The sequence below is a fragment of the Melozone crissalis genome, unplaced genomic scaffold (genome assembly GCF_028551555.1).
Source record: "Melozone crissalis strain CALT ecotype California unplaced genomic scaffold, PUWL_Pcris_2 ptg000086l_1, whole genome shotgun sequence".
Classification (NCBI taxonomy): Eukaryota; Metazoa; Chordata; class Aves; order Passeriformes; family Passerellidae; genus Melozone; species Melozone crissalis.
The window spans coordinates 3589716-3601615 of NW_026535863.1; the positions used below are offsets into that span (position 1 = coordinate 3589716).

At 55.7% G+C, this 11900-nt stretch overlaps 1 protein-coding gene across 3 annotated transcripts; it reads left to right on the top strand.

Moving 5' to 3' along the window:
* The first annotated feature begins 2783 nt into the window (after positions 1-2783).
* On the top strand, positions 2784-7384 carry RAB7B (RAB7B, member RAS oncogene family). Of its 3 annotated transcripts, none has more exons than XM_054290775.1 (6): positions 2784-2860; positions 3672-3733; positions 3827-3953; positions 5167-5382; positions 6715-6840; positions 7204-7384. In XM_054290775.1, the coding sequence occupies exons 2-6, from the start codon at positions 3681-3683 to the stop codon at positions 7282-7284; spliced, it is 603 nt and encodes a 200-aa protein (XP_054146750.1). In that variant the 5' UTR covers positions 2784-2860; positions 3672-3680; the 3' UTR covers positions 7285-7384. The 3 variants fall into 3 exon arrangements, with proteins under 3 accessions (XP_054146750.1, XP_054146748.1, XP_054146749.1); XM_054290773.1 differs by having other exon boundaries at positions 2790-2860; positions 3647-3733; XM_054290774.1 differs by having other exon boundaries at positions 2812-2845.
* Positions 7385-11900: the final 4516 nt, after the last annotated feature.

Below are 11900 nucleotides of genomic sequence, written 5' to 3' on the forward strand. Positions count from 1 at the left end.
GGAAACAAGGAGAGTGGAAAGACCCTGGGGCTCTTTCTGTGCCACCAAACTCCCGGAGGCACCGGTGATTTCCATTTGATTCCTTCGGGGAACTCACAGCAAACTGTGCTTGGTGGGCCCTTGAGGCAAAAAGGGCAAAGCAGCTGCTGAGGGCTGGCAAAGCAAAAAGGGCTGGCTCAAAGTGTGGGGGGCTGTGGGGGGCTGCTGGCCATGGGGGTCCCCAGGAGTCCCCGTGGCACACGTGACAGAGTGTGACAGTGCACGAGTGGCAGTGGCTCACGAGTGATGCGCCCTGAGGCAGCGAGAAAGGGAAGCACAGAAAGGTTATTTTTATCCAGGCCTTTGCTCTGGTTTCCCCTGAAGTGAGGCCAGCAGTGCCAGGGCTGGGCTGCTGGAGTGTCCATGTCCCAGCCCAGCTTGGTGGCTGCTCCATCCCTCCCAGAGCAGAACAGCTTCAGGGCTGGTCTGGGAGCTCTGGAACACTCAGATCTGGTTGTAAACTTTGCGGCTGAGCTTATGGTTTGCAATAAAGGGAGATATCTGCCTTACCCAGAGGCACTGATTGTGCCACTGACCAGCGTGGGCTCTGTGACGTTTCCCGTGTTGACTTTACCCCTGCTGCAGTCCCAGATAAGGTGCTGGGGCTGCTGGACAAAGTTCTCCTGTCCCTCTTCCACCTTAACCCTTAGCACGCCAACATGCTGCTGAGCACGAGCCCGGGGGCTGGGGGGAGCATCCAGCTCCCCCAGCATGGCAGGGGCCACCCAGTGTCCCCAAAGAGCAGCTGGCAGTGAGGGCTGGTCTGGTCTGGAGTCACCCAGGACTGCTCTGGTGCTTTGCTTTTGGGATCTCAGGGCATTCTGTGCTCTCTTGACAGGTTTGGGGGGGAAGCTGCTCAAACAAATACGAGCATCCCAATAAAGAGTGACCCCGCTGTCCCCCAGGGAGGCTGAGCAGTGCAGGGAACGCTTGGATGCCCTTTGCTTCCTTCCCTTTCCCTCACTCCCAGGGCCCTGCAGGGCACAGGCCATCCTCTCCTTGTCCCCGTCAGCCTGTCCCCCGGCTGTGCCAGCCCCAGCCTGGGTTTCATCACTTTCCTCACAGTCACAGGCCACAAACCCCACGCCTTTTCCTCAGAACCGCTGACGCGGGGGAGCAGCCAGGACAGAACTGAAGCTGCGGTCACTGGAGCTGCAGAGCGACGCCTTGGCCGCCACCTCCTCCCCACCACTGCTCCCACTGCCTTCAGCCAGGCAGAACCTCAGCCTAGGGGGGATTAGGAGAGCAGGAGCTTTGGGAGAATCCCTTTTCCTGTGAAATCAAACAAAAGGCAGAGATAAGGCTGATGCACCCTGGTGGGTACAGCCACCCTGGCCAAAAGCAGAAGTGGCCGTGGGCATCAGCTGCAGTTTGGGATTGACCACAAACCCCAGCCCCAGCAGCCTGGAGAGGCTTTGATTATCTGATGGGGTGAGCAATCCCCCATCCCACCAGGGACACATGAGAGAGGAACGAGGGCAGAAGTTGTTGTGGGGAGAGGTTGAACAAGAAATTCTCTGTGCAGGAGCAAAGGTGAAGCAGGATGGTGAAAAGGGGCTGAAAATGGGGATTAGGAGAGAGCTGCTCCAGGGAAATGTCAGCCTTTTACCCACCACTGGTGAGAACTGGCTTGGGTTCTCCTGCCTCAGCCCAGCTCCTCCCAGCGCCTGCCCTCTGGGGGGAAAAACAGATTTTTCTGGCCAGACAGGTCCCAAAATTACACCTGGAAAAGAGGGGGAGGAAGGTTTGTCCTGCTGGGTGCAGTGATCCTCCCTGAGATCCCATCAGGGTCTGCAAGGGGGGAAAAAAATCTACAAAAATGCTGGAAGTGAAAAAGCAAAGGGCAGTGGTCTTGGAGGGATCCCAAAACCTGGGGGCTGCTGGTTCAGGATGAGGGAGGGTTCACAGATGGGGGACACCCCGCTCCCACTGCAAAGCCCAAATCCTACAGAATGCTTGGCAAAGGCACAGAACCTGCCCTGGCACGCTGGGGAGCAGAGCTCTGCCTTTGCAGCCGTGGCCAAGCAGGTTCTCCCACTCCAGAGAGCCCTGGGCACCCGCCTGGTGCTGGGATTGCTCCAGCTGAGATCCCCAAAATCCCACTTACTGATTGAACACATCCTCCTGCAGACCTCACCAGCTCTGTCCCCTGTTTTGGGGGTGTTTCTGGGGTGTTCTGTGGATGCTGGGTGGGCTGGGGGCTGCAGGGATGTGACATGAGGGGCTGGAAATGCTCGTGATCCCCACTCTGCCCCTTTCCTGTCTGGAAAAGGATTCACAAAGAGCTCAGAGGCATCACAGCCGCTCCTGACCCATGCATATCTCCCAAATCCGTTTATCCCGTCCCACGATATCAGAGCAAAGCCCGCCATGGCTCCAGGGATGCTGCCACAGCCCCGCCCGGCTTTTGTCCTCACCACTCAACAGTGCCCCAGCGGGAATTGTTGAGATAAAGGGTCAGAAAACCTTTTTAAAGGGCGGTGGCAGAAAGAAACCGAGGGGATTCTGAGCCAGAGGAGAAGACAAAAGTCCGTCCCAAACTCCAGAACCGTGCTCTCCTTCCCCATCGGAGCCCAAGCCGGGGACACCGGGCAGACACCGGGAAATCCATGGACATCGCAGCGCCCGCCCGCGGCTCCTCCGGCATCTCGGCCCCTTTGTGCTGATGTCACGGAGCGGGGCCCCGGAGCCGCCTTCCCCGGGAGGGCCGGGATCGGCCGCCCCTTCCCGGATCCTCCTCTCTCGCCTCTCCCATCCCCTGCCCGCGCCGGCTGCAGCGGAGCCGGGAGCTGCCCCTGCCCGGCAGGTGAGTGCTCCGCAGGTGAGTCCCGGGGGCCGCGCAGAGCCGCGGAGCTGCAGCGAGGGGAAGGAACTCCATTTTGAGTTTAGAAACATCTGGAGTCCCCAAAAGCTGGCGGAAGCAGCGGGAAGTTTGTGTGTGGCTGTGCCTGTGCCCGGGATGATGCCCGCGGCTGGGCACGGCGGGCAGAGGGGGCAGGGGGGAGCCTGATTTCAGAGCTGGTTTTCAGAGCTGGGACTTCCCCGCTGGTGTGCAAAGGGGGAATGGCGCAGGGCTGGCCAGCGCATCAGGGAAAAATGCAGCGATGAGGCTGCCAGCGTTTCCATCCGTGCCGTGGGGATGGGGCTGCTGCGGCTGCTGGGGGATGCTGGTGCCACCTGAGGGGGTTTCAGGGGTCCTGGACAGGTTCAGAGCATTTGAGGACACTGGGACATCATGGGGACACATCCTGGGGGGACCGCCTGGGCGGGGATGCTCTCTGGGCTGTGCTTGGGACACCAAGGAATTCCTTCTGGCTGGGGTCTTCTTTAATAAATTCAATTTTCAGCAGGACCCCAGGCGTGCGTGCCAGGCCCGGGGGGAGGGACCGCGCTGGAGAGGGGGTGGGAGAAGCAGGGAAGTGGCTCCGGGCAGCTTTGAATGGTGATGAAGCGGCGAGTCCGGGCGTGCTGCGGGCGGGGACGGGGCCGGGCTTGGCATGGGAGGGTTTTTCTGTGCTGGCATGGCACGAGCATGATGCTGGCACGGTGAGGGCACAGCCACCCCCGGGACAGCACCCCAAAGCTCACCCAGGTGCCATCCCCACAGCCCCCTGTGCCCCTCTCGCCCCCAGCGCCTGTCCATGGATGCCAGCAAGAAGGTGGATCTGAAAATCATCATCATCGGAGCTCTGGGGTAAGGAGCTGGCGAGGGAGGGAAGCCCCCTGAGTGTGCTGGGTGCCCCCTGAGCTGGGCAAAGCCTCACCATGCCCCTTTGCTCGCCCCCAGCGTGGGCAAGACCTCCCTGCTGCACCAGTACGTGCACAAGACGTTCTACGAGGATTACCGCACCACGCTGGGCGCCAGCATCCTCACCAAGGTCCTGCCCGTGGACAGCACCCCCCTGAAGCTGCAGGTGAGCGGGGTGAGCTGGCACTGCCCGCTGTGCCCACCCTGATCCCAGCTGTGTGTCCCAGCCTGGACTGCTGGGCCCAAGCGCCACCACGGTCTTGAGGTGCAGAGCCCGATTTTCAGAGGTGATTTTTAGAGCTGATTTTCAAAGCCTGATCTTTAGAGCCCTATTTTCAGAGCCCAGTTTTCAGAGCCTGATTTTCAAAGCCCAGTTTTCAGAACCCAAATTTTAGAGCTGATATTCAGAGCTAATTTTCAGAGCCTGATTTTCAGAGCCCCATTTTTGGAGCCTGATTTTCAGCACTGATTTTCAGTGCTGATTTTCAGAGCCCAAATTTCAGAGCCTGATTTTTAGAGCCTGATTTTCAAAGCCCCATTTTTGGAGCCTGATCTTTAGAGCCTGATTTTCAGAGCCAAATTTTCAGAGCCTGATTTTCAGAGCCTGATCTTCAAGCTGATTATCAGAGCTTGATTTTCAGAGCTGATTTTCAGAGCCCGATTTTTGGAGTCTGATTTTCAGTGCTGATTTTCAGAGCCCAAATTTCAGAGCCGATTTTCAGAGCCTGATTTTTAGAGCCTGATTTTCAAAGCCCCATTTTTGGAGCCTGATCTCTAGAGCCTGATTTTCAGAGCCTGATTTTCAGAGCTGATTTTCAGAGCCTGATTTCCAGAGCCTTGGTTCTAGAGCTTGATTTTCAGAGCCCAATTTTCAGAGCCTGATTTCCAGACCCTGATTTTCAGAGCTGATTTTCAAGCTGATTTTCAGAGCCTGATTTTAATAGCCTGATTTTCAGAGCCCAGTTTTCAGAGCTGATTTTTCAGAGCTCCATTTTCAGAGCTGATTTTCAGAGCCTGATTTTTAGAGCCTGATTTTCAAAGCCAAATTTTCAGAGGTGATTTTCAGAGCCTTATTTTCAGTGCTGATTTTCAGAGCCCCATTTTTGGAGCCTGATTTTTCAGAGCTGATTTTCAGAGCCCGGTTTTCAGAGCTCAATTTTCAGAGCCTCATTTTCAGAGCTAATCTTTGGCTCTGAAAGATTTTCAAAGCCAAATTTTCAGACCCCAAATTTCAGAGCTGATTTTCGGTGCCTGATTTTCAGCATCCATGACCTGCACTGGAATCCCACAGGAACTCTGGGGGCTCAGCACCCCCTGAAGCTGCTCCTGTGGGCTGCAGCACCCACCCTGCCCCTGTCACGTCCCCTCCTCTGCCCTAGATCTGGGACACGGGGGGACAGGAGCGGTTCCGGTCCATGGTGTCGACCTTCTACAAAGGCTCGGACGGCTGCATGCTGGCCTTTGATGTGACAGACAGGGAGTCCTTTGAGGCCCTGGACAACTGGAGAGATGATTTCCTGGAGAAGGTCATCCCCAGGGAGCAGGATTTCCCCATGGTGGTGCTGGGGAACAAGATAGACCTCAGTGACCGGCAGGTAAGGGTGGAGCAGGGACAGCAGGATCAGCAGTGCTGGGGTCACCACCCCTGCAGGGATTTAAAACTTGGACAGCTGTACGCTTGGGGACACGGTTTAGTGCTGGACTTGGTGATCTTAAGGGTGTTTCCCAACCTAAACAATTCCATGATTGGGATGCTGTAGGGTGTTAATGGTTCTGAGGGCTGATCCTTCACCAGCCCTTCCCTGTCCTCACACAAACCAGAGCTCCAGGCAAGGAGCTGCCACCTCCCCCAGCGCTCTGGGAGGGGATGAGCCACCCTCCTGCTGCCCTTTGGGGCACAGACTGTCCCCAGCAGGGGCAGCAGGAGTGACAACCTCGGGCACTGCCAGCACCCCCTCACCCAGCAGTGCCTGGAGGGGTGAGGAGGGTCCTGAGTCCCCTCCCTGAGCTGTGGCTCAGCCAGGAGTGTTTGGATGGGTGAGGAGGGTCCCATCCCTGAGCTGTGGCTCCATCCTCCCATCCCAGCAATGACTGGATGGGTGAGGAAGGTCCCCTGTCCCCTCCCTGAGCTGTGGCTCAGCCAGGAGTGTTTGGATGGGTGAGGAGGGTCCCCTGTCCCATATCTGAACTGTGGCTCCATCCTCCCATCCCTGCAGTGCCTGAAAGGGTGAGGATGGTCCCCTGTCCCCTGTCCCATCCCTGAGCTGTGGCTCCATCCTCCCATCCCTGCAGTGCCTGAAAGGGTGAGGATGGTCCCCTGTTCCCTGTCCCATCCCTGAGCTGTGGCTCAGCCAGCAGTGCCCTGATGGGTGAGGAGGGTCCCCCTGTCCCCTGTCCCATCCCTGAGCTGTGGCTCCATCCTCCCATCCCTGCAGTGCCTGAAAGGGTGAGGATGGTCCCCTGTCCCCTGTCCCATCCCTGAGCTGTGGCTCCATCCTCCCATCCCTGCAGTGCCTGGATGGGTGAGGAGGGTCCCCTGTCCCCTTCCTGAGCTGTGGCTCACCCAGCAGTACGTGGATGGTTGAGGAAGGTCCCCTGTCCCCTCTCTGAGCTGTGGCTCCATCCTGCCATCACCACATGGGTGAGGAGAGTCCCCTGTCCCCTCCCTGATCTGTGCTCACCCAGCAGTGCCTGGATGGGTGAGAAGGGTCCCATCTCGGATCTGAGGCTCAGCCAGCAGTGCCTGGATGGGAGAGGAGGGTCCCCTGTCCCCTCCCTGAGCTGTGGCTCCATCCTCCCATCCCACCAGAGTTTGAGGAGAGTCCCCTGTCCCACCCCTGATCTGTGCTCACCCAGCAGTGCCTGGATGGGTGGGGAGGGTCCCCTGTCCCCTCCCTGAGCTGTGGCTCCATCCTCCCACCCCTCAGGTGCCCAAGGAAACAGCCTCAGCCTGGTGCAAGGAGAAGGACATCCCCTATTTCGAGGTCAGTGCCAAGAACAACATCAACGTGGCCGAGGCTTTCGAGACGCTGGCCAAGCAGGCGCTGAGCACGGTGAGCACCCCGCAGCTCCGAGCTGTGCTGGGGGGAATTTGGGGTAAATCCGGGATTAATCTGACACATCCTCCCGTGTGGAACAGCTCCTGCTGCAAGGGAGAGCCCCGGGAATAGAAACGCAGTGTTTGACCCTAAATCAATAGGAGCAGGAATTGCCGTGTGCTTTCCTGCAGTGATGGGAACCCACAGCGCGCCAGCACTGTCCTCTAGCGGCCGTGCCACGGTGACATCGGCGTCCCCAAGCCCTGCTCCAGGTGGCTTTTGCTGCGTTTTGCCGGTAGCCACAAGCTCAGGGCTGAACCGCGGGGCTGGCTCGGGGCTGCGCTCGCTCATCCTCTCCCTTCTCCGCTTCTTTTCCAGTATAAAGGGATTTTGGAGAGTTATTTGACCGACTCCATCAAGCTCACTCCCAACGACAAGCCCAAGCAGAGATGCTGCTGACCCCACGGTGGAGCCCTGCCCGGAGTGAGTGCCCGCTGCCCACCCCAGCTGCCCACGGGGACCGGCAGTGCCAGGGCTGGGCACACCAGGGCCGTGCCAGGGCTGGGCACACCAGGGCACACCAGGGCCGTGCCAGGCTGGGCACACGAGGGCCGTGCCGGGGCTGGGCACACCACGAGCTGCCAGCTCATCCCACAATTTGCTGCTTGCCACGGCTCTGGAGCTGCTCTCCATCACCTCAGTGTCACGGTGGTGGCCCTGTCCCCATCCCCTCGATGTCCCTGCAGCGACGGTGCCAGGGGTGCTCCCAATGCCCCTCAGACACCTTGGCACCATGGATGACCCTTCTCCGGGCACAGCCTGGTGGCCCCGCGGCTCCCAGGGTGGTACAGGCTGCCCTGAGGGGACACCTGGGGCTGGTGGCCCCTGCACAGGGACCTGCCACTGTGGAGGCAATTACTCCGTGCCTCAGTTTCCCCTCCTCCCGTGCATATCCCCCATCAAACACCTTCCCCCTCCCGCCTCACTGGGGAGGATTCTCAAAAAAGCACTTTGTAAGGGGTACTCTTTTTTGTTTTTTTAAAGGAAATTAAATATTTCATTTTTATTTAAATTTATGTGTTGTAAAATGCTCCCCAGGTCCCACAGCAGGAAGGTGGGGTGGGGGCTCCAGACTTCCCTCCCTGAGCCTGTTCAGCTTCTCAAGGCTGGAGGGCACATTTTGGGTCTGGGGTTTTATATATTTTATTTTATTTTATTTTATTTCATTTCATTTCATTTTATTTTATTCTTTATTTTTATTTTATTTTATTTTTTTGTTTTGTTTTATTTTGTTTTGTTATTTTTTAATTTTTATTCAATATTTTATATTTATTTTTATATTATATTTTTATTATCTATTTTTAATATTTTATTTTTATATTTTAGCTTCTATTTTGTTTTATTTTATTTTAATTTATTTTATTTTACATTTTATTTTTTCACTATATATATAATATTTCACTATATCTTGTTTTATTTTATTTTATTTTATATTTTATATATTTTAATTTTAAATTTTATTTTGTTTTATTTTAAATTTTTTTATTTATGGTTTTTTGTTTTATTTTTTATTTTATTTTATTTTATTTTATTTTATTTTATTTTCATTTTCCAGTGTAAATTTTGGGTCAGGGGAGGAGGAGGTGCGAGGTGGGTGTGCAGATTTGGCCTGGCAGGGCAGCTGTCGGCAGAGGGAGCCCGCTGGGAGCAGATCCCGGCTCCCGCTTCCCTCCTGCACCATCCCGGGCACCTTCCCGCCCATGTCCCCGCTCCTCTGGGGCTGCAGCGTCCCCCTGGCCGGGCTGGACGGGCTCAGCTCCCCAGGGAGGCCACCAGGGACCTCCTGCCCTCTGCCACCCCCCCAGACCCCCCAGTGACTGCAGGGGGGACACAGAGCGTCCTGGAGGCTGCCCTGGCACCGCCCGGGCTGCCCATGGGGACAGGGCAGGGCAGCGGGGCTCAGGATGGGTGAAACCTGAGCGAGGGATGGGCACGGGGGGCGTGGGGGCTGCAGAGATGCGGCTGGAGATGGGGCTGGGGCTGGAGATGGGGATGGGGATGGAGATGGAGATGGGGATGGAGATGGAGATGGGGATGGGGATGGAGATGGAGATGGGGCTGGGGCTGGAAATGGGGCTGGAGATGGGGCTGGGGATGGAGATGGGGATGGGGATGGAGATGGGGATGGGGATGGAGATGGGGATGGAGACGGGGATGGAGATGGGGATGGAGATGGGGCTGGGTCTGGAGATGGGGATGGAGATGGGGATGGGGATGGAGATGGAGATGGGGATGGAGATGGGGCTGGGGCTGGAGATGGGGATGGGGATGGAGATGGGGATGGGGATGGAAATGGGGATGGAGATGGGGCTGGGGCTGGAGATGGGGCTGGGGATGGAGATGGGGATGGGGATGGAGATGGGGATGGGGATGGAGATGGAGATGGGGATGGAGATGGGGATGGGGATGGAGATGAGACTGGGGCTGGAAATGGGGCTGGAGATGGGGCTGGGGCTGGAGATGGGGATGGAGATGGGGATGGGGATGGAGATGGAGATGGGGCTGGGGCTGGAGATGGGGCTGGAGATGGGGCTGGGGATGGAGATGGGGCTGGGGATGGAGATGGGGATGGGGATGGGACTGGGGCTGGGGATGGAGATGGGGCTGGGGATGGAGATGGGGCTGAAGATGGGGAAATTTTCAGAGCCTGATTTCCAAGCTGATTTTCAGAGCCCAAATTTCAGAGGCGATTTTCAGAGCCTGATTTTCAGAGCCGGGGCTGGGGCTGTGGCTGCGGCTGTGTCTGGAGCACCCGTCCGGAGAGAACGGACAGTTCAGTTCCCACCCTCGGCCAGTTCCCACCCTCCTTACGCAACGCTCCGCCTGTTGATTTGGGCACCGGGCCGGGGAGAGGATTTGTCCCTTCCTATTGCGAGGAGAGGGGTATTAACTATTTCCTCCCCGCGTCCTGGACGCCCTTTCCCCACCCCGCGCCCGCCCGGAGCCCCCCTCACACCCAGCACCCCCAGCCCATCCTGGCACCCTCGGGGCTGTTGGCACAGGGGTGTTGGGCGCTGCCCGTGCCAGCAGCGAGGTTGTTTCTCATCACACCCTTCTCCCAGCAGCTCCCAGCGCTGGCAAACAAAAACCTGATCTGTTTTAGCAGTTTGGACACCACGGGCTGAGCAGGTCACACAGATGCCCTCAGGGGAGATGGAGCTCCCTGAGTGGGGCTGGGCACCTCTGGCACTGCCCAGGGCTGCTGTGGGGGCTGGAACCTGTGAGTGGCAGGAGCTGGGGCCAGGTGGGAGCTGCAGGCTTGGCTCAGGGTCCCGGTGGATGCTCTGGGCAGGGCAGGCAGGGCTGGGGTCAGACCTTGAGCTGCAGGCAAGCTCTGAGCTGCTGGGTGTGACGGTGCTCACAGGGGTCTTTGGGTGAGGGAAGAGACAAGGATTTCACTCTATATTTCAGAAGGCTATATTTTACTCTATATTTCATTTTATGATGTATATTACATTGAAACTACACTAAAATAATAGAAGAATTTCATCCCAGAAGGTTAGCTAAGAATAGAATAGCAAAGAAAGAGTGATAACAAAAGGCAGCTGTCTCGGACTCTGTCCGAGCTGACTCTGTCCGAGCCAGCTGGGCCTTGATTGGCTATTAATTATAAACATCTAGGATGGGCTAATCAAAAATCTACTTGATGCATTCCACAGCAGCAGACAATCATTGATTGCATTTTGGCCTTGAGGCCTCTCAGCTTCTCAGGAAGAAAAAAATCTTAAAAGAAAAATTTTACATGAAAAGATGTCTGCGGCAGCTGGGCTCAAACTGAGCAGGGCCCCAGCACTTTGTGCATCATTCCAGGCATGGGAATCAGGGCTGTGAAGGGGAATCAGGGCTGTGAAGGGGAATCAGGGCTCTGGAGGATGCTGCAGCCTCAGGGTCTCCAGTGGCATCACCACCGTGCAGAAATCCTGGCCAGCACACCTCACAGATGTGAAAAACGCCAATCACTTGTTTTTTAAAATTTTAAAAGTTTAATAGCAATAAAATGGTTATAAAAATAGTAATACGATTAGAGTAATAATAATTCGGACAATTTGGATTAGGACAATATGAGACAATAAAAACAAAGAGTTATGGAGGTCTGGGTACCTTTTCTGGGCAGCACAAGCCCCAAAAAGGCCCCACATTAACAGAGGATTAACCCTTAAAAGCAACAGCCTGTTGCATATTCATACACCTCACACATGATGCATAAATTCCATTCAAACACAGGATTCTGTCTGGGCAGTGTCAGCTTCTTCCTCTGAATCCTGACAGCACCTTCGAGGTGGGAAGAAGTTCATTTATTCTGATAAAGGAGCAATAAATTCTCTTTCTCTGAAAGATTCAGGTGTCCTGTGGCTGCTATCTCACTGCCAGTCCTTTCTTTAAAAAAGTCTCCTACATAGCACAGTTTGTATTTTAACACTTTTTATAACCTACAACCATATTTAACACACTGCTTAAGAGAATTAACACAGCATCACTTTCTAACACAACACATACAATATTCATTTGAATATTTGCAAAAAGCCAATCGTAAAACACATGCATTTTCCACAACAGATGTGCAGCACCCCGCTGGAGCCAGCTACAGCCCTGCAGCTCTTTCTATTCCCTCCACCCCTGTGGGCAGGGTGGCCAGGCAGCCCTGGCACGGCCAGGAGAGCGGGCAGGGTGGCACGGTGCCAGGCAGGATGCTGGCAGGAGCCGCCAGAGGTGCTAAGCTGGTAACACTATCCCGAAACCCGATAAAGGACAGGGGGAGGTTCGCAACACGTGGGATTAACAAGGTCAGCTCGAGATTTTTCTCAGGGTGAAAATCAAAGGGGAAAATATTTGCCTTGTGTGACTCAGTGAGTTCCTGAGCAGCCACCTGAGTTCCTGAGCTCACCCCGGCCTGTGGCCACTGCTGAGGAGCCAGACTGAGCCCTCCCGCTCAGTTTAATAACCAGAGACTCCCCAGCTGCTCTGCTGTCCCTTCATTCACCCATTGAAACGGCAAAAATCACCAAAATCCCCCC

Coding starts and splice junctions, on each gene's coding strand:
- RAB7B (XM_054290775.1), top strand. CDS start 3,681: ATGGATGCCAGCAAGAAGGTGGATCTGAAAATCATCATCATCGGAGCT. Junction 3,954..5,166: donor GCACCCCCCTGAAGCTGCAG/GTGAGCGGGGTG, acceptor CCTCTGCCCTAG/ATCTGGGACACGGGGGGACA. Junction 5,383..6,714: donor TAGACCTCAGTGACCGGCAG/GTAAGGGTGGAG, acceptor CCCACCCCTCAG/GTGCCCAAGGAAACAGCCTC.